The sequence below is a fragment of the Oncorhynchus clarkii genome, chromosome 17 (assembly GCF_045791955.1).
Source record: "Oncorhynchus clarkii lewisi isolate Uvic-CL-2024 chromosome 17, UVic_Ocla_1.0, whole genome shotgun sequence".
Classification (NCBI taxonomy): Eukaryota; Metazoa; Chordata; class Actinopteri; order Salmoniformes; family Salmonidae; genus Oncorhynchus; species Oncorhynchus clarkii.
This window is the reverse complement of record NC_092163.1, coordinates 59,106,945-59,132,546: the sequence shown is the minus strand read 5'-3', so window position 1 is coordinate 59,132,546 and position 25,602 is coordinate 59,106,945. Positions and strand designations below refer to the sequence as shown.

Sequence of the window (25,602 nt, the reverse complement as noted above, 5' to 3'; positions counted from 1 at the left end):
TGCTAACACCGTGCTAATTTTATTTGAAGTCATTCCTTGGTTATCAAAATATTTCTTCTCTCAGTTTAATGAATGGCTCTTTGAAAGATAACCGATGGGGAATTGTGTAGAGTAGACTGCCGAGTACACAACATTGACAGAAACACTTAATCAAAATGTCTATATTTTGACTGTAAGAAACAATAAATCACAGCTCAATATCAATAAGGGGAACAGCACAGTAAATGATCAGCATTTAGATCAGCACAGTACACAAAAGTCACTGAAACAGGAAATGCCAAGGCAAATATGTCAATCAATTAGCTTTAAATGCAATGCAGGCTATGGCAAGAAGGTCTGTAGAGTCAATGCCTGTGTGTGGGACTAGCTAGAGGGAGTAAGGACACATAGGAGGCTGGTGGGAGGAGCTATAGGAACACGGGCTCATTGTAAGGGCTGGAATGAAATTAATGGATTGAAGTCAAACGTGTTTCCATGTTTCATACCATTCCATTTATTCCATTCTAGCCAGTACAATGAGCCCGTCCTCCTATAGCTCCTCCCACCAGCCTCTTCTGAGACAGAGAGGATAGGATCACGTCCCTCTCCCCTCTAGTCTCGTGTTGCCTCACTTCCAAGTCTTGTTCACTTGGCTATTGGAATGAAAGTTAGAAAGCCCTAAAACGTACTTACAGTAGGAGCAACAACCCACTGGACTGGTGATGGTAACACATTGTGCCCTTCTCATCAGATAATTAAATCAAGTGAGTATGTGTTCATTAATCAAAGTGCGAGTATAATATGGCACATCTGTTCTATTGTCAGCTAGTGCTGTGTACAGTAAATGTATGAAGATGATGGAAAGGTCATGAACTGAACTGTGGGGGAAAAAATTGTAGAGTAAAGTCCTCTAATAAAAACATCCTGCTTTCTCTTTTAGATCTAAATAACCTTACGATGAGTGAGATAGAAGAAATGATGAGGTGAGACAATGAGATGTATATTTACATTCTTTAATTCAAATTCTCTCTGTACAGATACATTGGCTCGGAAAACAACCAACATATGAATGGAGGTAAGATCCATGGAAGAGTAGTCAAAGTGGGAACGTTAGTAGTATCTACATGGCCAGATAAGTATCTAAACTTACAAATGTGTCTTTAGTTAAAAACATCCACACCCTGCTTTGGGTTGAGGAAAGGCTGGACCTCATTTCATTCTACATGGTCTTACAGTAATATCTATAATGGATTAAGTCTTGAGCAGCTTTATCAACGGGATCATATTCCCCCCATAGGGAAGAGTGTGGCTTTTAAGAAACATCAAGGAGTAAAAACTGTGGGTTAACGGAGGCCTATTCTTAGTACTAAGAGGAATGGCTGTGTATGTAAGTCTATCTCCCATGAGGTATTACACTTCTGGGGAAGTGGGAAAGAGATCTAGACAGAAGAGAAAAGTCTGTATTTTAATGATTCAATTACCACAATGAAATATATACAACAATACAATGATAGAAATGAAAATCGCCTCTAATGCTGCATTAACTGTACAGAGATATAGGTGTATCTTCAAATGTGTAAAAGCTACGAGAAAAGAAACCTTTGACGTTGTCCTAAAGGCATAGAGAGGAAGTCCCTGTGCTGAATTAGTTCAAATCAGAAAGCCTTGTTCTGTTACAAGCCTGGGGAGCACAACCACAAACTTACAGTGGTGAAGCACAAACATGCTGAGAAAAAAAAGAAAATATATAGTCCAATAGATGGAGTATTCCCACATGGATTCTCCAGCAGTGGTATTAGGTGAATGCATCTGTGTATTGTAAGGCTACATTTATACAAATATAAAATACAACTAAGCCATACAATTATAATTCTGGGGGGCTAGACTTATTATCGTCATAAAGATGTGTATCTGCAGTACAGGAACTATAACACAATGGTTACCACCATACATGATTGTGCAATAGACCTTTCATGCTATAAAACACATGTTTCCAATAGGGACCTGTCTTCTGACCATGCAGATATCATTAGTGGATTCTCTTTCTAGAAGTTGTCAAAGGGGAAGAATAATTAAGATAGAAAACAACATGTACATAAATGCAGAAATGTAAAAAGCAGACACACATTTTAAAAGGACGAGTAAACAGTTTGTCCCGCACCTCAAAAAATAATACCCAGGATTACTCTGGGCACCACACCTCTCCTCCTCTTTGTTCTCCTCATCTCCCCCAATCCGTTCAAATTACCTCCTCTTGTTGGCATCAAGTCCCTCCTCCCCAACCTGAATTCATAACCCGCCTGCCCCCCCTGTTGGCAGGGCACTGGAACAACTCTGTACTCCTGGCCTGACTGTGGAGTTCGCTGGTGTCCAGAGGTAAATACATGGGAAAGCCATTGCTGGGCGGGGATCAGACCAGACTGGTTGGATGGCAGCGGTAGGTGCAGTTGGAGAGGGGGTCGCGCTCAGCCCCCCCATCAGCACTCTGGGAGCAGCATCCCTCGCAAGGAGACTCTGGAAAACAGAGTGAGAGTGGATGATCGCCACACAAAATCTGAAAACTCAGGACGCTTCTATCTACACTATAAATCTACCTCTTATTAGCTTATTTCAAACAGTATCCTATTGGGCATTAGACAAGGATTTACATATCAAAGTGTTAATGAGTGAGACAGTGTAACTGATTGTGTTTGAGAAGTACGTAAGCCTGAGCCTAATACACTGTGAAAGGGACTGGTTATTCACTAACAACATACTGTACATAGCAACAAGACATACTGGGGATGAACAAAACAGAACGGCTAAATTAAGCCTTTTGGGGGGGGTTATGTCGTGTCTCCAGTTATTCAATTATGTTTTGCTACACTTGTGTTGTGTGATGGAGGTTTACCCCACTGACCGGTGGTGTGCTCCGTCTCTGTGGCCTCGGGCAGCAGTAGGTGGTCTCGGAGGGTGCTGGGCAGGGTGGTCTGGCTGGGGCCCTCCTGACTGGTGCCAAGCTGCAGACGCCTCATGTGACGCACCACTGCCGTGGCGTTAAACGCTTGCTGCGGGAGGGAGCACATTCAAATCAAAATGTTTAAAAGTGATACATAATAACTGCCATAGAAAACTGTACTGACAATGACAGACAGCTGAATGCTGCAGGATTCTACTTATATACTAAACAAAGCAAAAATGTCTTTGCATTTTGAAGAAGGCCAGGTGCACAGAAAAAGTAACTCACCCTCCACTTGCTCTTGGCAAAGTTCTTCTTGATCTGGGCACTGACAGACTCATGGATGTTCTTATCTAGAGCTGTGTCACCAGCGATCCTGAGGAACAGAGAAAGACATGAGGGGACAAGTTTAGCTGGTTGTCACAAGAACAGGTGAAAACTAGACAAAAGCACAAATGTAATAGATTATGATAAAGTTGTGTTATGTGCATGCCTGTGTGTGTGTGAAGGAGAATATGGTGTACACTACCAGGGGTGCTGCAAAGCCTGGTCACATGTGTAGCGTATCCTGGGGTCCTTCTCCATCAAGTGAACTATGAAGTCTTTGGCTGAAAACAACACGTGAACAGACACACATTTACAACTCACATTTTTCACCCAAAAACAATGCCTTTTTTCTTAATTTACATGAGATATACAGTAACTAATAATGCTACTTACAGATGACAAAAAAAAGTATCTAAAGTAGAAATAGACTAGCTCCCAGGTTACTATAGTACAAGAAGCTTCACTGCATCAGAAACACTGTCCAGACTGACAGTAAAAAGAAAAACTGTCCACATGCCTTTGACCTGACTTCAGAAACTCCCTACAGGACTAAGAAATTGTGATCTCACAGGGCCTCAGTGCTCGTTCTATGGCCAGTGAGTGTCTTATGGTTAATCCCATACACACTGACAGCTTGGCAGACACTCAAAGCATAACAAACCCTAGAGCTAGGGAGTAATTTCCATTAATATGAAACTGCTGACAAGGGGAACTAATAATGGCAACATAATGTTATACATACTGTATTGCACTATGCTGTAGTGTCCAGGTTTTGTTTCTCTCTCCATGGAGCAAAGAAAGGAGAGGATTACTGTACCTGAGTCAGAGATATCGTCCCAGTACGGAGAGTCAAACTCATAGTCAGCCTTCAGGATCTGCTCAAAGAGCTTGGCGTCATTCTCATCATAGAACGGAGGGTATCCACACAAACTGTGTCAGAATAAGAGAGTAAAGGCATCACAGGAGAGAGGAGACCTGTTGTAGTGCTTTCATACTTCAAAATTCATCCATGAAGTTGTCATTGATCTGGTATGAGTTGATTGTTGAAAACAATGTAGTGGAAAGAAATGTAACACAGAAATTATGTTTTAAGACTGGTAGGAGAAAGACTAAAGTTAAAGAGTCAGTCCAAGCCCATAACTCACAGGATGTAGGCGATGACCCCGATAGACCAGCAGTCCACCGCCTTGCTGTAGGGTTTCTGGGCCAACACTTCAGGGGCTGCAAGACATCAGAGCAGTGTTTTCATCAGCATCATTACACACGTAGTCTGACATGATCACTGTGTGTGTGCTTGCTCTCAAACATACTAAAATCATACAAAACACATGCTCTTGACACATAGATAAACACACACACACACACAGGCATGCACTGATCAGTGCCAGTCCTCCTTACCCACGTATCCTGGTGTTCCGCAGGCTGTGGACATGACACTTCCAGATCCCTCGATCTTGGACAGGCCAAAGTCACTGATCATGATCTTAGAGTCCTCCTCCATACTGTCGTACAGAAGGTTCTCCGGCTGGGAAAGACAGAGAAATCAATCAACTTTTTTGTCACAAACATTTAACACACACATGCACACACTGGGGAAATAATTAGTTATCCAAACTAATGATCAATCAGTTTACACTCTGCTGAACTGCCTGTAAACAAATTATAGTTAATTAATCTAATTTGCAGGCACTGCAGAATGCTTGGGGCAAAACACTAGCATTGGAAACAAACATTTTCTATACTACAAGGTCACCCTTTAACCTCTCGTAATTAGTAATACACTAATCACTAAAAGGTAAAATGGTGAAAATTCAACATTGCCGTTTTCATAGTGGGGATACCTATCACTCATCCAGTCTTGTGACTATTCAGTCATTGGACAGAAACGAGAAGGTAAAGGACTCCATTGTTAAAGACTCTGAAATCTCGTCTTTCATGCCCTTTGTCCTTCCCTTACTCCCAATCACGGCCGGTTGTGATACAGCCTGGAATCGAACCTGGGTCTGCAGTGATGCCTCTAGCACTGAGATGCAGTGCCTTAGACCGCTGCGCCACTCTGGAGCCCCTAAATGCCCACCTAAATATCGTCCTCACCACCTGACCCTTGACTCAGGCTCACCTTCAGGTCGCGGTGTACGATGCCCATGTCATGGAGGTATTTGACAGCATCCAGGATCTGCTGAATGAGCTTGCTGGCATCTTTCTCTGTGTAAAATCCCTTCTCCACAATCCTATCAAACAGCTCCCCACCAGACACCCTGGATAGAGAAGAGGAACGATTTTGATATACATATGACCATCTAACTGCTACATATGGCCATCTAACTGCTACATACGGCCAACAAACTGCTATATATTGCCGTCTAACTGCTACAGGGAGGCGGCTGCCTACCTACAGACTTGACATCATTGGTCACTATAACAAAACTAGTCACTTTAATAATGCCACTTCAAGAATGTTTACATATCTTGCATTACTCATCTCATATGTATATAATGTATACTGTATCCTTCACTATCTATTCTTTACTATCTATTGGATCTTAGCGGCTCGGTCACTGCTCATCCATATATTGTATACTTATATATTCTTATCCCATCCCTTTACTAGATTGTGTGTATTACGTTTCGTTGTGGAATTCGTTAGATATTAGGTTTTGTTGTGGAATTGTTACATATTACCTGTTAGACACTGCTGCACTGTCGGATCTAGAAGCATAAGCATTTCGAAACTCTCGCAATAACATCTCCTTACTATGTGTATGTGACCAATACAATTTGACTTGATTATATGTTGTCTAATTTAAACCTGCTTTATCTATCTTCAACCTACATCACCACTAGGTGGAGGCATCACTTCTTCCTAGATGTATCCACCACTGGTCTCTATGATTCAGCACTAACAGCAAGCTAAAGCCTTGTCAAGCTGCCTCCCAAAGAGAGGGGGAGAGAAAAAGAGGAAGAGTGAGAGAAAGAGTTAGAGAGAGGGGATTTTTATGTGTGCAAACCCACAACTGTTCTTTGGTTAAATCTGACTGCCCTTACGGCAGTGTTGCTAAAGTGAACACAACATCCCTCTGTCATCACACCACCCACTGTTTTCTACAGCAAAAAACTCTCTCTCTCCTCCTTTCTCTCTGTCTCTAACTTGCTCCACACCTTCTGACATTTCAGGAAGAGAGATGGGTGGGAGAGAGCAAAGTTACTGTGTGAGGGCATATTCCCCAGTGGTTGTCAGCAGGCACGATGCTGCGAGTGTATGTCTGTATGTGTGTGGGAGGGGGGCTTCTCTTGAGATCAGTGAACAGAAAGGCCCCTGAGCTCAGAGAGTAATTAATGGTGAATGACACTGTGCGTGGGAGACAGCACAGGCAGGGAGCCTGAAACACACACGCAAACACACATTGCAGAGGCATAATCCTGAAAGTTTTTAAACTGAAGGCTGCAGAGAGTGAGTTGATTTAGGGACAGAAAGTGTTTGACGTGGGTAGAATTGGAGAACAGAGAGAGATAGCAGAAAGAAGGACAAAATAAAGACAGCAGGATGGTCACTCACAGCTGCATAATCAAGTAGAGGTGGGTTTTACTCTCAAATATGTCCTCCAGGGAAACAATGTTGGCATGTTTTAACCTAGAGAGAGGGAGAGAACTTTAGAGTCATAGTCACAAACACAAAACATTATGAACACCTGCTCTTACCATGACCTAGACTGACCAGGTGAATCCAGGTGAAAGCTATGATCCCTTATTGATGTCACTTCAAATCAGTGAAGATGAAGGGGAGGAGACGGGTTAATGATTTTTAAGCCTTGAGACATGGATTGTGTACGTGTGCCATTCAGAGGGTGAATGGGCAAGACAAATGATTTAAGTGCATTTGAATGGGGTATAGTAGTAAGTACCGGTTTGTGTCAAGAATTTAAATGCTGCTGGGTTTTTCATGCTCAATAGTTTCCTGTGCATTTCAAGAATGGTCCACCTAGGGTTGTGGCGGTCCCAAAATGTTGTCAGCCGGTGATTGTCAAGTAAATAACTGTCGGTCTCATGGTAATTGAGCGTTAACATATTATTAACATAAACACATTTAGCATCTCCTGGCATCCACACATAGCATACAAGCCACTGATGCAGACCTTGGGAACATCTACATTTTAAAAAGTATAATAAATCCATATAATATAGCTTACACCATCACAATAAATCCATTATTTAATTTAGACAGGTCTGAAGAAGCATGAAATGAAGAAAATGTAGTCTATTTCAGAAGAAAAGAACAGCATACTCTGAGTTGTCCTTATGTTAGGTCCTGATGTGGCTATGCCAAATGGCTGTGGGCTGCACTAGTCCATTTAGCAGACAAGATTTGCTTTGAATTCCGTGGCATTATTTTAGAGTATGAAGAATACAACTGAACAAAGCTGAATAAAATGTAAATATTTTCTCCAAACGATTTGAGGGAGTGCGCACATGCGACTATTCTGTGTTGAGCGGTTAGCAAATAAGTAGGTAGTCCTATATACTTAATTTAGAGTTTTAAAGTAACTTTAGTTGTTGTACAAACATTGGGCTATATGTTTAGATTTTTTATACATTGTAAGGCTGCATGATGAGACTGCATGATGAGACAAATTATGATTTGAAAAAGGTTGCTTGAAAGGTATGAGCTCTGCTTTATGTTTTTGCAGGCTGTACACACTTCAATAGTCTCTCAATCACAATTTAGCAAGCACTTGATAATGCCTCGAATTTCACAGCAGTATCCCCTTTGTGGCCGTAATGCTCCCTAAAAAGAATCCATGCCTTTTGCGGTCTGGAGTGCAGCGTTGTTCCCTTCTTCCTGATTGCTGCGCAATCTGAAGCGCCTCTCACTCACATGGCTCTTCATCACGTGATCAGGTCTTTCTCACAGGCTACAAGTGAAGACAGACATATCAGGGATGCAACTGCGAGTGTCCTTATCCAATTCCGAGGTGCATATTGAAGATATTGGAAGAATTGCCCAAATTTACTTTTCATCAGTCAACCAGATGAATAGGCCTAACGAACAGCAATCTACTATCCCCCATAGTACAAAAGTTGACCTATTCTATTCTGTGCAATAAATAAATATTCCAAACATAGTCTGGGACAGTTGTGGGGTGCAATAGATCCCAAATCAATACAACCCCTAGCATCAAAAAATATTTTTATACGCAATGTGGCTGACGCAAGAGATCAGAATGTTTAGCTTAAAATGTTGATAAACTATTAGGCTATTTCTTCACATTAGAAGCGCTGCAATGCGCACATGGCAGTAGGCTATAAGCGCAAATGTGCCATTAACGGGAAAACACCACTATCAAAAGTGACTGCAAATGTGATTTTGCAGTCACTTTTGATCTTCCCCAAACTTGAAACTCACGTGCTGCTTATGTATGTGTTACGGATACAGGTATCCTGTGTCTGTGTGGATCCTGTGTGTGTTTCTTTTCTCTCCTTCTCCCCTCACAGGTGAAAATCATTACTCCCCAATCAGTCAACAATCAACCCATCAATCAGAAGACACACCTCCTCCTGTTTCCTACCCTATCACAGTTCCTTTCCCTTGGTTTAAAAACCCCATCATTTGTTTGTTCAAGAGCTCAATCTTTGTAATGCCATGTTGGTAGATAGCTGTTCTTTGTAGATTTCAGGAGAGCTCAATCTTTGTAATGCCATGTTGGTAGATAGCTGTTCTTTGTAGATTTCAGGAGAGCTCAATCTTTGTAATGCCATGTTGGTAGATAGCTGTTCTTTGTAGATTTCAGGAGAGCTCAATCTTTGTAATGCCATGTTGGTAGATAGCTGTTCTTTGTAGATTTCAGGAGAGCTCAATCTTTGTAATGCCATGTTGGTAGATCTCTGCTCTTGATAGATTTCAGTAGCACAATCTCTTTGTAAATGCCATGTATGTAGATCTCTCTCTTTGTGTATTAATTAACCTCTTCTTTTGTTTGAGCACCTCCAAATCACTTTGTCATCTCCTGTGAGTATTGTTTTTGCTTATGGTGTTTGCTGGTGGGAAAAGGGGAAACCAAGACAAGTCGCCCATGGGCATACACTACCCGTAGGTAAACTTTGTTAAAACACACTAGTTAGAACTGGGCGGACCACCCACTGTATTTTTGGTTAGTTAGTTAGCTGTTGTTGAAATAGGCTAGTCTAGCTTAGGGGTGTTTTGAATACTTATTGTTTCTTTCCTTGGGTCCAGCTCAGCCCCTTTTTCCTGCTCCCCCCATTACCGTGTGTTTTACAATAAACCCTGAGTTTGACGGTATAATTTCAGTTGTCCTGGTTATTACGTTCACACTTTTACTTTGTCACAATTATAATTTACATGAGTTATGTTACGGGTCTCACTACCATCCCCCCTAGACTGTCGGGCCAAAAGGGATTCGTAACAGTATGCCAGTTAGGCTCTAAACCCCTTGTAAAGCATATTAATGTGCTTCATTTCAAGAAGTTATTTGGCCACTTCAGTTGTGATGCAAACCATATAAAAACACTTAGGCCTGTGGGTTAGGCTACATGAGATGTGTAACTATGATTCGACAAAGTCGCCCAAAAAAATGAACGTTTCTTATGCTGGGCATCATTCACAAGTGACAATATATAATTCACAAGTGCTAGGATAATATTGACACCCATCAGACTATTCTTGATTTAATCTTTTCTTTACATATACTAAATAATACATGTGTGAAATTTGTTTTGATTTAGATTGTACCATTATGATGGAGCTGTCTCGAAACAGGGGCACTGGGAAAAAATACATGTCATCTATGCACTTAAATAGCGAATTTAGAGGATTCTTTCCTGTGGTTCATTTTCATGCCAGCCAGATAGTCCTGTTGTAAAGGTAAACAATGTGCTTAATATTAGGAAAGTTGAGAAGTAAAAATAGTTGGCCTAGTCTATAGAAAGCTGATGGGAACCTCCTTTTTTTAGTAGAGGCCATGCATAGCCTATAGAAATGTTGCCCAACATGAGCTCATGGGCTCTCATGAAGTATTTGATTAGATTTTCGATAACATTTGCATTTATGTCAGAGTGATTAGAGGGGCAATAGAGTGCTGAGTACCAGGCAGTTAGCAAGTTTGGTAGGCTACTAATGACCAGCAGCAACATCAGAGCTTGGAGAAGCCTAATTACCGTGACTAAACGGTCACGGGGAATTTGACTGCCTTCATGACTCGTGACTGCCGGTGTGGCGGTAATAGGGTCACCACAACAGGCCTAGGTCCACCACCCAAAGGACATCCAACCAACTTGACAACTGTGGGATGAATTGGAATCGACATGGACCTGTGGAACCCTTTCGACACCTTGTAGAGTCCATGCCCGACGAATTGAGGCTGTTCTGAGGGCAAAAGTGGGTGGTGCAACTCAATATTAGGAAGCTGTTCCTAATATTTTTATACTCAGTCTACATTACCATGACACAGTGTGATTGTTAAAAATAGCATTTAAATTTTCTCTCAGATCATTTAGATCATTTTTGTACATAAATGAACTTCATAGGGAGCACTATAAGAAAAAGAAAAAAATATATATTAAAAAGGTAATATTAGTTATCTGGAGGTAGAGTTTTATCACGAGTGGTCAGACTGTGTGGTGGCACACAGCTCTCTAATTGGTTGAGCAGTGTATTCCGTCGGCCCTGAGAGTCGTTGGCATGGTGACAGAACACTGGTGATTCACTGCTCTGGAGGCAGTTTTCTACCATCAGCCCCTTTCTCGCCTACAAACACACACAATCTCTCAATCTCTCTTAGACACTCCTCACCTTACAGAACACTGACACATCTTCTTCACTGCCATTTTTCTATCTTTGGTATTAGCTCTGCAGGAGTGCAGAACCATTCATGGGGTAGAAAGCTAACAATGCTCTGACACAAGGCTGAGTCCTCCTATGACTGCAAGAGTAGCTCCTACTCTATCTCTAGGTCTCTCTACACCAAAGTAGCATGGCACAGCACAGGTAGAATATATTGCTTTCCCCTTAAACTACCGATAATTCATCCATCTGTGTCACTACATTTTGAGAAGACCTGCCCATAAAGAATGATATTGCGTGAAGGCACTGCATCTCAGTGCAAGAGGCGTCACTGCAGTCCCTGGTTCGAATCCAGGATGCATCACATCTGGCCCATAGGGCGGCGCACAATTGGCCCAGCATCTTCCCGATTTGGCCGGGGTAGGACGTCATTGTAAATAGGAATTTGTTCTTAACTGACCTGCCTCGTTAAATAAAGGTTAAATAAATACATAAAAAATGTCCTAAGTCTTCAGTATAGCAGCAACTGACACTTACAGGGAGAGCCAACATTAGTCATTCTTCCCTTGGAATTTAAGCAGACGGGTAACTACTGGCCCATGTTGACTCCAATGATTCCCACAATTATGTCAAGTTGGCTGGATGTACTTTGGGTGGTGGACCATTTTTGACACACAAGGGAGTGTGATAAACCCAGCAGCGTAGCAGTTCTTGACACAAACCGGTGAATCTGGTATGCACTACCATACCCTGTTCAAAGGCACTTAAATATTTTGTCTTGCCCATTCACCCTTTGAATGAAACACATACACAATCCATGTCTCAAGGCTTAAAAATCTTTCTTTAACATGCCTCCTCCCCTTCATCTACACTGATTCCTAATGTTTTTTTTTTTTATCACGTGTGTAACTATGCCCTTTCTGAAACACTGTTGTCTGGGGGAAAACACAACACTTTGTCATTGGCAGTGATCCAACTGAGACAAGAGGGAGATTATAAAAGCCCTTTGATTTCATTATGGTCTCAGTAAAGTATGTTTTATTGAGTGGAGAGAGTGAGCGGAGGTAATGAATTGCTCCATACAGGGGCTGACTAATGGTTTCATGCAGTACTCTGGGGGATACAGTACAGTACACTATATTAGGCTACAGCTCTTACACTAAAAGGGCATTATAATCCTTTTCACAAAACATTATGAACACCTGCTCTTTCCATGACAGACTGACCAGGTGAAAGCTAGGATCTCTCTCTCAGTACAATACAGTAAGGAAGATTAGGGGCACAGCCCCTCTATAAAGGGTTTACTCTCTCTCTCTCAACAGATAACTGTATCCACAACCCTTCACACTGATAGTAACTACCCGCTGACTTCTACAATGATGTTAACTACATCCACAATCTTGATCACTGATGTTGTCTTCTAACTACCTCCTTGCTATCTGATGACACTTTCGGTGACTAAGCAGCTCTGTCCTGGGGGCTGTAGTAACATCCTCTAACAGTACTCAAAGAAATGTTGGCTTATTTGTACTTTTAGTAGTTTCATCTATGGTCTATGTATGTCTCTTTCTTTCTCTTTCTGTCTTTCTCTCTTTATGTCTCACTCTCTCCCTATCGAACCTCAATCCTCACCTCTAGAAGGATCCCTGTATATTCACTAGGCCTATGTGTCTCCTGTAACCCAGGCAACAAGAGCACTATAAATAGCTTAGGCCCCTCTAGTTCCTTGTTTCCGGCTTGGTACGTAATTCCCCTGTTTTAAAGTGAGGTATTTTAACCAGACTGTCATTACCGCAATTGTAGTCACTATCTGACTCAGAGTTAAATCTCCTCCTCCCCTAAAATTGATGAGCAACATGTAGGCGTGTGTGTGCATGTCACTCACTTGTGTAGGACAGCAATCTCGTTCTCAATGCTGTTCTCTTTGCCCTCCAGGGCTTTCTTAGGGATGCATTTGATGGCCACCAGTTTCTGGGTCCTTTTCTCTTCTGCTAGGACCACCTCGGAGAAAGCCCCCCTGAAACAAAAACAAGGCAGGTCAGCCAAAGACAACACAGACTGCCAATCACATGTATTTTCATCTGCAATCGTTTTTATTAGTAACCCAGGACAAACACTCCAAAAGAGCAAGCAGAGGTACTGTAACAATGGCAAGGAAAAACTCCATATTAAAGTTTATGAACCAGAAGCAACTCTACAGGGGTAGCTCACTTAATTTTGGAACATTCCAGATTTTATGAAGTGGCCTACATCAAACAAGTTTCACTTTTATTTATTTATCCTCTAAACGAATACTGAGGAAACTGGACTTTGGACTGGGAGCATATGGGTTGGCTTATTTCCTCAAGTGTTGTAACTTGCGTACATGTCTGAGGACGTATGTGTGCATGTGCGTGGTTTATGTACATATGCAGTGGTAACACTCCCCAGCCTCACTCAGTCTTATCTCTCTCTAGGTTGCTGGTAGCTGTGTGCAGGACATGGACATTGCTGAGCCTTAAGCCCCAGAGGGCAGGTTTTATACAAACATAATCTACAGTAAGACAAGGCATGGCACGATGGCACCATGCCAGGGTCTCAGAGAAGACGCTGTGTAACAAAATGGTGGAAGCCTCTTCTTCACTAATGGCAAGCCGTAGGTGAAATACACAGTCAGAGAATACAAATATTTTACTAAAATTACATGAAATTTGACATTTCCAATACAGGTGATCAAATCCCAAAGGCCAGCCATATGTTTGGCTTTGGATAATGATGACGCATGCACTCAGGCACACCTGAGAAAGAACTGAGGAGTTATTGTGGTCAACCTGCTCCATCTGATTCTAACTTCCTGGAATTAAAGTAGGACATAATGGCTGTTGGACAACACGTTTTATTGTTTGTGTGTTTGGTACACATGGGCACAGGTGTTACACGTAATGACAACAAAGGATGTGTTTGATTTGTGTTTTGACCCTCGGGACTGGTTCATTCATTTGAAAGGACAGAAAGAAAAAAAAATGTTTGCATGCTATTTATAACCCTGCAAAACAGCATCAAACGCTTAACATTCAGGAGTCAAGCCAATCACTGACCTTAAACCACAATGGGAATGATTGTGCTCGCCGGGTTATTTCACACCAACAACAAGCAGGAAAACAAAAGAGACAAATCTTCTATAAATTGTCAATTTGCCGAAACCGGGTTTTCAATGGCAATCCCTCAATGTCGTGCAAAGTCTTAAATTTGGTATATGGTTATTGTTGTTGAATGTTCTTCCTGCTCTTGCTAAGACAAAGTGTAAACATATTATCTCATCTAATTCACTGTGGAAACGGAACGTTTTAGTATTCTTGTGACTCACTAAATAGAAATGTTTCTTGTCTCAACCCAGCTACGACCCAAGGGGACTGGCCACCAGTAGCGGTGTCTGGGTAAAATCACTGAAGAAGCCAAGCCAGAAAAGAAAGCCAGATTACAACCTATGTGTTGTGATAATTGCGTTGTTTGCTCTATAACCTGTTAGTTCATATGCCTTGCCACCGTCATATATAGGCCTAAGGCCGAGACAATAAGAAGACAGTGGCAGAATAAATTCAACCGCACCTTTGTTTCATCACAAAACTAGAGAGCAACATCTGTCCGGTGAAGTCCACAAAACAACCAGTTACATGACCTACAGCAGGGATCATCAACTATATAGATTCAGTCGCGTTACGATTTTTTGTTGAGTGGATGGTCAGGGGGCCGGGAACATAATTATAAATCATTTCTAGACTGCAAATTGACCGTAAAATCCCAAACAGATATAATGCTTGACTAAAACATAATAATTTCAAACCTTGCTTACATTTGTATACGATCAAGTGTCTCTCCATTATGCGTGGGAATCCTTGGAAATAGATTTCTTAAATTAAATCACTTGGAGCTGGTTTCCTGGTGTTTTTACAGCCTTTTATGTCCTACAATGAAATAAAAATATATTTTTTGGGGGGGGGGGTTGGTCAGAAAACTTCGGGGTCCAAATGAGACCCCCCACGGGCCAAATTTGGTCATCAGTTGGGTAAGCAAGTGAGAACTAAGATACCAAAAACTATTTGGACTAATCAATGTGAGCTAAATATGATATCTGTGTGTGTGTGTGTGTGTGTGTGTGTGTGTGTGTGTGTGTGTGTGTGTGTGTGTGTGTGTGTGTGTGTGTGTGTGTGTGTGTGTGTGTGTGTGTGAGAGTGTGTGTGTGTGTGTGTGTGTGTGTGTGTGTGTGTGTGTGTGTGTGTGTGCGTGAGAGAGTGTGTAAAGTTGTCTCACCCAGAAATGCCATCCTCCTCTCTTTCATGACTCTGTCATACAGTACACGCTTTAAGTTTTTGTTGTCCTAAGCTACCTGGCTAAAATTCTAGCTCACTAGCCTAACTTCCTTTCATGCGCAATGATGCACCTGGCCAGCTAGTAGACATTATCATACCACATCTAGCTACATTTTGAACTTCCATCTTCTCAAGTCAGGGGCAAAATGTATGAATTTATGGTTAGATCAGAATCACTGTTTTAATCATTGGCCAGTAAATAGAATTAAGTAAAACCACAAGTCCAAATCCCTATCTCCATATATGGCTAATTTAGGAATGGGACCAATTTTAGATAGCTAGCCACCGTAGGACAACGACACGATGAGATGCAACAATTCAAGTTTGTTTTAATCTGTAAATGACGTTTGGCTTGTGATTGGTGTGAAGCTAAATCCAAACTGGCTTCCCTTGACACTTTTGTTTTTGGTGCGCCAGGACCATTCACAGTTGAGCTCACTCAGTTCAGCTCAAAGCCGATTGGCTATTATTATTATAATTTTTTTTATCAAGAGAAGCCAAATGTTTGCTGGCTTCCCTTGCAATCAATGCTACAGGCAGCAACAATGGCATACTCTTTTTGACCAGACAGCATCAGATAGATGGCCTACACATCCTGAGACAGAGGAGCGCTGTTTCACTCGGATGCTTTCTCTGGTGAGATACATTCAGCCTCTTGATAATTAAAGGAAAATTGTGAAACACAGAGAGACTAAATATATTTTAGGGGAAACCTAGCTTCCCTTTGCCTCCATGAATACACGCCACTGCTGGCCACAGTTCACCATTAGGAAACATGGCTCTATACTGGTCATTGCGACTCTGGGCCCAAATCCAGCCCTGTAGCAGAGGGTGGGGAGGTCACCAGTTCAAATTCCACTCTAGAATCTGGAGCAAATGCAATTCTGAACTCTGAAGCTGCCTCCAGAAAGACCAGACTAGAAATGGCAGAGATTGCAATGGCAGAATGCAAACATTCTCCCAAAAAAGACCCATGATAATAACAATGATGGATGATGATGGTGATAATGATGATCTCATAAGCTTGCAAGTCTGTTTCAGGATTAGCTTGCTCTATTGTCAGGGTATAATCAAACATGACAGTACCACATCCTCTCACGTGCCAATGTGTCCTGTTTTCACAGACCCGCTGTATTTACACAAAAGATATGTGATAACAGACAGTAAACATGCTCTACAGTACATATAGATGTTTGACTGATAATGATGCCTTATAAAACATATTGGAGGCTTTAAATCACTTCCAGTTTTTTTTCATAACAAACAACATAGATCCTTCTGACTAATGCTGAAAAAATCCCCTTGACATCTTGAGGGATGTTAAGAAAATATACTATGCAGTCTTCTTAATATTTATTAGGAACAGGGTGAGTGGTTTTGGTTCAGTGACGTGCTGTGCTGTGCTGTGGGTTTTGACTGGGATGGAGCAGAGCCGGGGGATGGGTGTTTACTGAGCTGATCCTAACAGGATGTTCCTATCATCACCAAGAGACACAGGTCGGGGAAGACGCCTGGCCCTGACACTATCCAACACCAAACAGTCCCAACATACTACTAATACCAGTAGACAGAGCCTCCTCCAAGATACACTCACATAGACACTATCCAAACACACACCTATCGCAACAGTATACAGCATAGACACTATCCAAACACACACCTATCGCAACAGTACACAGCTTAGACACTATCCAAACACCCTCCTATCGCAACCGTACACAGCTTTGTGCTCTTCTATACAGACTATCATACTTCACTCTTGAAGAACCGTTTTTGGTTCCAGGTAGAACCCTTCTGGGTTCCATGTAAAACCCTTTCCACAGAGGGTTCTACATGGAACTCAAAATAATTCTACCTGGAACCAAAAAAAATTCTACCTGGAACCAGAAACAGTTCTTGTATGAGGATAGCCAAATAACCCTTTTGGAACAATTTTTTCTAAGAGTGTAGTCAAACAGTCCAAACAGTCAACTATACTGATAATAATTCCAAAAGGTTTAGTATTTAAGTCAATCAACAGTTAAAACAGCCAATTGTTCACATAGTCAAGCATTCTAGCAGAAAGTTATTTTAACAGCCAACTGTCCCTTGTTAGTCCATCTCTTAAATCAACATTTTGCTTCAGAGCTTCTTAAGAAAGTCTGTCACTATGCTGACAGTCTAGTGTCCCAATGGAGCCTTAAGATCCTCACTGCTTGAATCAAAGGCTTTGATAAGCAATGCCAAATTCATTCTGTGGCCAGGCAGTGTCCCTAAGGGAGAGAGTTAAAAATACACTTAGGGCCAGTGAAAAGTGTGTATGATTGTCCTCTGAAACTTTTACAATTGGATTACAAATTACTTTTACAATTGGATTTCCTCTAAAACAAGTTGACTCAATACAGGTTGATCATCTTTGTCTTGTAGACACAGAGGACAAAGTTCAAGCTTTTTTCTATAATTCTAAGTGTACTAAAGAGTATTTACTATATACACTAGTCCCAGGCAGGCAGCGCCCAGGATATGACTTCTAGAGAACAGCATGTAGGCTAGCTGCAGCCACAGTGACCATACTGCTGCCTCAGGCTTCAGGCCTCACTGCTCAGGCACCTCTGAGACACAATTACAGTAGAAATCCAATCAGCTCTCCATCTGCACCAGGCTGGCAGGCCTGGATGAGTGTAGCCACAGGACACTGACACTCATCCTGCTGTACGCATTGGGCTAGCACCAGTCCTCTCGTACACCACACATACTGTAATGCATGGAGCTAGCGCCTATCCACACATAGGTCTACACCACATACACACTACCAGCTCGAATGCACACAGTGTATGCTACGACATACAGCCATGATACAGTGCATGTATAATTCATCGCTTCACACTCCTTATGCAAACTGTATATAAGCTACATGTAAACTATAGCATACTGTTTGTAAAGGCTATGGTCTGTATGCAAACTACAGGTTCAGGAGGACTGACTAGTGTTATCAGAGAGTTGCAGAGTATGTTGTTCACAAGTCATCACACAGTCATGATGTCATACAAGGCCTTATTATCTACCAATAAAACTTTATTATGCACCAATAAAACAAGGTGAATCAAGCAGACATACACTAAAACACTATGCACTGGCCAGAAAGTGCACAGAGCTTTGCTATTGCCAAACAGGGGAAGTTAAAACACTTGTCCTATCTGATCTTACGACACATTAACGCTGACTAGCAAAGGGAATCTGCTCTATATGAAACAAAAAACAAACATTGGAATAATCAAGCCATTAAATCTCTGGCAGTAGAAGATTGTTAGAACATTTTCCCCATCTGCAAATAGCGCTTAAAATAAAGACTTGGTGTTGCTTAGATTCCATTGCTAATAGCAACCCCCCGTGAGTGTGGTTCGCTCTCTCTCTGCCTCATATTTTAATGACTTTGCTGTGCATCAAAGGAATTCAAAGCTTAACACACTCTCCCACACAAAAGCACACATAAAAGGTGTACACACTAATACAAAACACATACACAAACACACACACAGGCAAACACCCATCCACACACACTCATTAGAGTGTTGCCGTGTGGAAGAAATAAAGGTCATATAAAGCAGTACCAGGCTAAAATGAAAGCAGTCTCTGCTGGTGTGTAAGATTCTGGGAAGCAAACACAGAGCTCCCCCATAGTGAGGCAAACTGAGATAGGAATACACCATCTTGGACCTTTGCTCTTATTTCCTGCCTGCTGAACATGGGCCTGGTGTTTTCTGGACCATGCAACAACTGAGCCATCTGTACCACTTAGACTTGGTCAAGCAGGTAGGAAACAAGAACATACTGTATGAGCCAAATGAAGCAAGGCGAAGGAAAGGTCAGCTCTCTCTACTTTGAATAAAAAAAATGAGTTATGAAACCCTTCATTCCTCTTTTCAACGCTATGATATGACAGTTTGAGATCTTGCCTAAAAGCCATTGATAGCGCGTGTCAAAAAACAACTCAAAGAGCACACTGGCAAAATGTTGGACCATTTGCGTGTAAAATGAGAGCCGTGACTACAAACGCTTCTTTAAGAGAACCCTGATAGAGCTGTGTCTAACAGTATGAGTAACAGCATATAGTGTGAATGACAGTTCTCTGTGTATTGCTAATCCCCCTGAGGGTCACTCAGATGGCTCTCAGCTAGCCCGGGGAGCCAGTCTGTTCTTGCATAAGCCAGTGATGACCCCTGCTATAGCCCTACTGATGTGGACATTCCAAACTTCCCTCAGCACTTTTGATAACATGCAAACCTGCCTGATGGAAACAATGGTCCCGGTGAGCTCATTAAAGAGACAACTCTCATTCCCCTTCTTTCTCTCCTCTCTCCAATCCTCTCATCCCTCAATCCTATCCTCCACCGCTCTGCAAGACTGATCAAAGGAGCGACATCTCCTCCCTGCTCTCTCACACGCTCTCTCCCCTTGACATCTCTATCTTCTTTCCCTCTCCTGATCTCTTTCTTCCATCTCTTTCGCTCTCACATTAATTTTCTATGTTTTTTCATCCCTCCATCCTATCCTCCTCCTTTTCTCCATTGGGCCAGCATCATCTATGATAACTGATTACAGACTGGTATTACTGTGACAACAGCAGGCCTGGCCAGAAGAGGGAGGACAACCCCTCATATCCCTCACTCTCCTTTTCTCTGAATCACTCTCCACCCCTCATTCTCCATTTTTACTCCCTCTCCCCTTACGATAGTGTTTCCATGTCCACTCTGTCCTCTCTTTCCTACTATTACTTCTCTCATATTCCTCTCAGGACACACTACGTAGTGCACACGGTAATATGAGGACAATAAAGGCCAATAAGCACACTTAACTGGAACGTCCATGGAATTCATGATGTCAAAGGGACATTTGTTCTGCTTGTTTCTCACAATTCCCAGTGCATCTTGTGTATGATTGGCTGAGGCTTTGTGGCCTATTCTGTGATGGAGTCACCACTAGTTATCTGAGACAGAGGAGAGAGTGGGACAAAATGATAAGAGGGGCGGACACTTAGGGTGGCAGAGGAATGGAGAGGAATGGGAAACTCACATTTTATGTGCTTGACTATTTAACACTTTAACAAAGATGAAAGTAAACCCAGGCTGACAGAAATGCTCACATTTGTGCCAGCGTTGAGTGGTTTCGTACAGGAAACTGGGCTAAAAATAAAGACGTGTTATTAGAGAAAAGGCTGACCAAGTTTAGGCATGAGCCTTCTTCAGAAGCAGGATACTTTTCCTCAAAAGCTCTGTGAAGAAGAATCTGTTACGATCTGACAAGCACACAAAACACAGCTGTGAGAAGTAGTCACATATAGTGTGGAAGCTACTGGAACAGAAAGGTTCAGCCAAAGGAACTCATGTTCTGATAAGTGATAAAGCAGACTTTCACTAACTCTTACTGAGCTAAATACAGAGGGATTACTTTTTTCCTATTTGGCAAGTGATAAAACCATCCTCATGTCCATTTATTTAGCATGAGTCATCCTAATCTGGAGAAAAAGCAAAGTACCATCATGACCCAACTGAAAGCCAGGGAGCCGTATCACTGAAAGAGTAAGAACCTAATAGAACAGTGCATGTCCCAGACTACCACCAAGGCACCAAAAGGTTCAACATACAGAAGGTTACCTAAACAGACTCTTGATAAACACTCAGTTAGCATCTTTCCTATAGTAGCTGTCCAAAGTGCCTTGTGTGTTACTGAGTGTCTGGCATATTTGGCCATCAGTCATGAACCCCTGTCTCAGTAGTGGTTGAAAGCAGATGGTCTTATGTAAGAGGGACAAACACCAGGTGTGTGTGGCCCAGACACTGCAGGCTATCCTGTGCTGTGCTGCTATTATGCAGGGTTGATACTAATAGAAGTGGGTCAGGACAGAGCTGCCGGTGGTTAATGTACGCTGCTAAACTTCTGTCCATGTCTCTAGTGAGCCATTTGTTCTCCTGACACAAAAAACACAGAGACATTCTACTTTGGGTTGCACTTTACAGCTTTTATTAAAACCTTCATAGACTTGAAGTACAGATGTCCAAACTGATACATTCAAAAACTGATATCTGTAAAAGCTTTGCATGTTACAGTATTCATGCTTACCACTGTTCTTGGAAATAGTGACATACAACCTGTGAGTAAATTGATACCAAAAAGCCCTTTCCTCCCGCTAGCATGAAAAGTATCAGGGGGCAGTTAGTCAGAACTCACAAAGCATTCCTCAAAACACTGCTCTCCTGACTGATCCTTCCCATGCTTTCGCTGGTGGACATCAAAGTAAAGAGAGATCTATGGTGGTGGTGGTGGTCGGCCCATTAGTGACTGATGTGCCCACAGAAAGATTACATCCTGGGAGTTGTTAGCATGGAGTTAGGGGACCAGTGTCAGATAATCAAGTTAAAAGGCTTAAAAGACACTGTGAATGGCATTCTCCAGGCACATTGAAATGACATGAAAACATAATACTTAAATCAATAAATGAGACAGATTGACATTGAGCTTCACTTGTCTCCCCCTTCTGGCTATTGGGATAAAATCGATAGTGAGGTTTCAAGACTTACACTGAGTATACCAAACATTAGGAGCACCTTCCTTATATGGAGTTGCACCCCTTTCCTCCTTTTGCCCTCAGAACAGCCTCAATTTGTCAGGGCATGGACTCTACAAGAGCATTCCACAGGGATGCTGGCCAATGTTGACTCCAATGCTTCCCACAGTTGTGTCAAGTTGCCTGGATGTCCTTAGGGTGGTGGACCATTCTTGATATACACAGGAAACTGTTGAGTGTGAAAAACCCAGCAGTGTTGCAGTTCTTGACACAAACCGGTGTGCCTGGCACCTACTACTATACCTCTTTCAAAGGCACTTAAATATTTTGTCTTGCTCATTCACGCTATGAATGGCACACATACACAATCCATGTCTCAATTGTCTCAAGGCTTAAAGTGGAACTGACAGCATTTTAGCAACATTAAATCGTATTCAAATCTGTTCATATAAAGATTTTACATTTTCTGACAAGCGAGCACCTAGATATTGTCATGTTCAAGTTTTCATAAATACATAGAATGTTTGGAAATGACGTATAGTAAGGCTTTTTGGAAAATTCTATAGAGTCGGAAAGAGGCCACGCGTTTGGACAATTTATAGACACTGCAATAAATACAACCAAATAAAAACCATCTGTCCAGTCCAGGATCGGCATCTACGCAGACAAGTGTACCATAGCCAATCAGAGCTACAGTAGGCATATATGCAAATAAGCCATTTGCCCTAATGGGCCTGCCATCATCCACTTTGAACTGGACTGTGTCTACAGGCAGTTGCAACAGAATGACCTTAGATCATTAGAAAGCTTTCGCCTAAAGCCACAAAATACACCTGACTGGATTTCTGCAAATATGTAAATACCTCTTACATCTCTCCCTCAGTTGCCTATGCGCATCAACAACAACCAGATCAACAACTAATGCTAGCCAGAGCAAGATGAGCTAAAATCTAAGGAGGGGACATTAGATAAACCCTCTCAAACTTTTTCAGCTAGTAGGCTGTCAAAATTGCACTGATAAAAGATGGGGAAAAGTAGCCTACTCATCCTTCTGCAGCTTGCCTACCAATGCATGCTTGTCCTAACCCACGGCTTGACAATTGAATTGGAACTTGCCTGCAAATGTTGCTGTAATAGGCCTACATGTTTCTCTTTTGCATGATGTTTTGTTGCAGGTTTAGTTTTTTGGTTATTCATTGTCAAGCTTTAAAAACCAAAGCCAGACAGCAACATTTTAGTAGCCTAGCTAGGACTGTGGCATGTGTCTGTACACTTTCTCTCTGCTGCCTGCTGTAAAAGGAGCACAAGAAAGCAGTGAAATTGAAGTTGAATTCACCGATGCATGCACATCAGGCTGTAATTTCAGTAGATGACTCAACTGTTGACGCATTTATACTTGCATGTGTGTCTGATTCGGCCCACGCGCCTTGTGTTTAACACAAATGAGCTAGCCTATTAGCCACGTTATGACTGACTTGTGATAAGTGCCCATGCTAGTTTGATTGTATTGACATTCACAGTCTTAGTTAAAGTCATCTGTTTTTGTTCAAAATATTGAGTCATTGAAACTGAAACAGTGCACCTTGAATGGGTGGCAGTAGCAAACAATGTACCAGGCCAGCTGATAGCAATATTTTTTGGACGAACAAGAAATGTATTGGTGAATTAAGTTAAGGATCGAGCCCTTTTGTTTTCACCTAAAATGACATACCCAAATCTAGCTGCCTGTAGCTCAGGGCCTGAAGCAAGGATATGCATATTCTTGATACCATTTTAAAGGAAACACTTTGAAGTTTGTGGAAATGTGAAATGAATTTAGGAAAATATAACACATTAGATCTGGTGAAACATAATACAGAGAAAAAAAAAACAATCTTTGAAATGCAAGAGAAAGTTCACAATGTATTATTCCAGGTTTATCGCAATTTCGATTTTTACCAGTAGATAGCAGCAGCGTATGTGCAAAGTTTTAGACTGATCCAATGATCCATTGCATTTCTGTTCAAAATGTTGTATCATGTCTGCCCAAAAGTGCCTAGTTGGTTTATTGATACATTTTCAGACCCCGTACAGCAGGTTTCTCCCACAAAATACGCCTGTTACCAAACGTGTGTGCGTGTGTGCATTTAAGAGAGAGAGCAGAAGAGAGAGAAGACAAGATAAAGAGAAAGAGAAAAAGAGAGCGCAGGGAGAGAGGCTAGAGAAGCTGGGCCATCTGTCTGGAGGGTCCGGTACAGTAAATTACAGTGGCGTCTGAGCTGGCTCAGGATAGATAGGGGTTACTGGTTTCCTCTCACAGGAAAGATGAGCGCTTGACTTGACTTCTTTATTTAACCTAAACATGACCCAATGCTTGCGTGCCATGGTGTCATTAGTAATTCTCGGAAGCCACAACAACAGGGCCCATACAGTCACTGCAGTGTGCATGTGCAGGTTTCTCCCTCAGAATCCTCCTGTTACCAAAACATGTTGCTAACAGGAGGAGCTGCCTAGGGCCACAGTAAACAACCAAGGTATCTGCACTCATCCTTTCTCCTTCTCTCTCACACACTTATCCAACCCTCTCCTACTTTCTAGCACATCCCTCTCTCATGTGCACAAGTGACTATTTCTATCACCCTTTTTCAGCTTCTCTCCCTCAGGTTCTCTCACACTCCATTTCCCTTTCTCTCTATCAAATGTTAGTCATCTGTAAACCAAATGTGATGCAGTCAACAGCAAATGCAAACAGATTGAGTCGAAGCTGAAGTACTTGCTGTGGTTTTGCATATGTGCATTATTTTCTCTAATGATTAGGCAAATTATAATGAGATGCACAAAAACCAGGAAGAAAAGATGAGAGATGAAAAGTGAGAAAAATAAATGGGGAAATATTGAGATAGTGGTGGAGAAACAAGGGAGAAGATACACTATATCAAGTTTGTGTGTGAAATCAAATTGTATTTGTCACATGAGATGAATACAACAGGTATACAACAGGTATTTCACCTTACAGTGAAATGCTTACTCACAATACCTTAAACCAACAATGCAGTTTTAAGAAAAATACCTGAAAAAATAAGAAATATAGTAACAAATAATTAAAGAGCAGCAGTAAAATAACAGTAGCGAGGCTATACACAGGGGGTACCGGTACAGAGTCAATGTACGGGGGCACCGGTTAGTCGAGGTAATTGAAGTAATATATACATGTGGGTAGAGTTATTAAAGTGACGTATGCATAGATAATAACAGAGTAGCGGCAGCGTAAAATGGGGAGGGGGGGAAATGCAAGTAGTCTGGGTAGCCATTTGATTAGATTTCAGTAGTCTTGTGGTTTGGGTTAGAAGCTGTTTAGAAGCCTCTTGGACCTAGACGTGGCGTTCCGGTACCGCTTGACGTGCGGTAGCAGAGAGAACAGTCTATGACTAGGGTGGCTGGAGACTTTGACCATTTTTGGGGCCTTCCTCTAACACCGCCTGGTATAGAGGTCCTGGATGGCAGGAAGCATGGGCCATACGCACTACCTTCTGTAGTGCCTTGCGGTCGGAGGCCATACCAGGCAGTGATGCAACCAGTGCATGCATGTGAATGTGTGCCTGCGTGTGTGTGTGTGAATGCGTATGTGGGTGCGTGTGTTTAAGTGAGCAGAAGAGAGAGAAGAGACAACATTAGAGGAATGAGAAATAGA

The 25,602-nt window shown here is 42.0% G+C and overlaps 1 protein-coding gene across 2 annotated transcripts in view; it reads right to left on the bottom strand.

Annotated features, from left to right (window-relative positions):
- Positions 1-978: 978 nt before the first annotated feature.
- The window catches only part of LOC139371194 (calcium/calmodulin-dependent protein kinase type 1-like), a 63,888-nt gene continuing 39,264 nt past the window's right edge, over positions 979-25,602 (bottom strand). For both annotated transcript variants that reach the window (XM_071111371.1, XM_071111370.1), the window contains 10 exons: positions 12,925-13,056; positions 6,801-6,875; positions 5,364-5,502; positions 4,643-4,769; positions 4,390-4,465; positions 4,062-4,174; positions 3,447-3,525; positions 3,206-3,293; positions 2,879-3,026; positions 979-2,493 (listed from right to left, as the gene is read on the bottom strand). In XM_071111371.1, the coding sequence (XP_070967472.1) occupies positions 2,390-2,493; positions 2,879-3,026; positions 3,206-3,293; positions 3,447-3,525; positions 4,062-4,174; positions 4,390-4,465; positions 4,643-4,769; positions 5,364-5,502; positions 6,801-6,875; positions 12,925-13,056 (1,081 nt within the window). In that variant the 3' untranslated portion in view covers positions 979-2,389. The remainder of the gene's footprint in view (positions 2,494-2,878; positions 3,027-3,205; positions 3,294-3,446; positions 3,526-4,061; positions 4,175-4,389; positions 4,466-4,642; positions 4,770-5,363; positions 5,503-6,800; positions 6,876-12,924; positions 13,057-25,602) is intronic.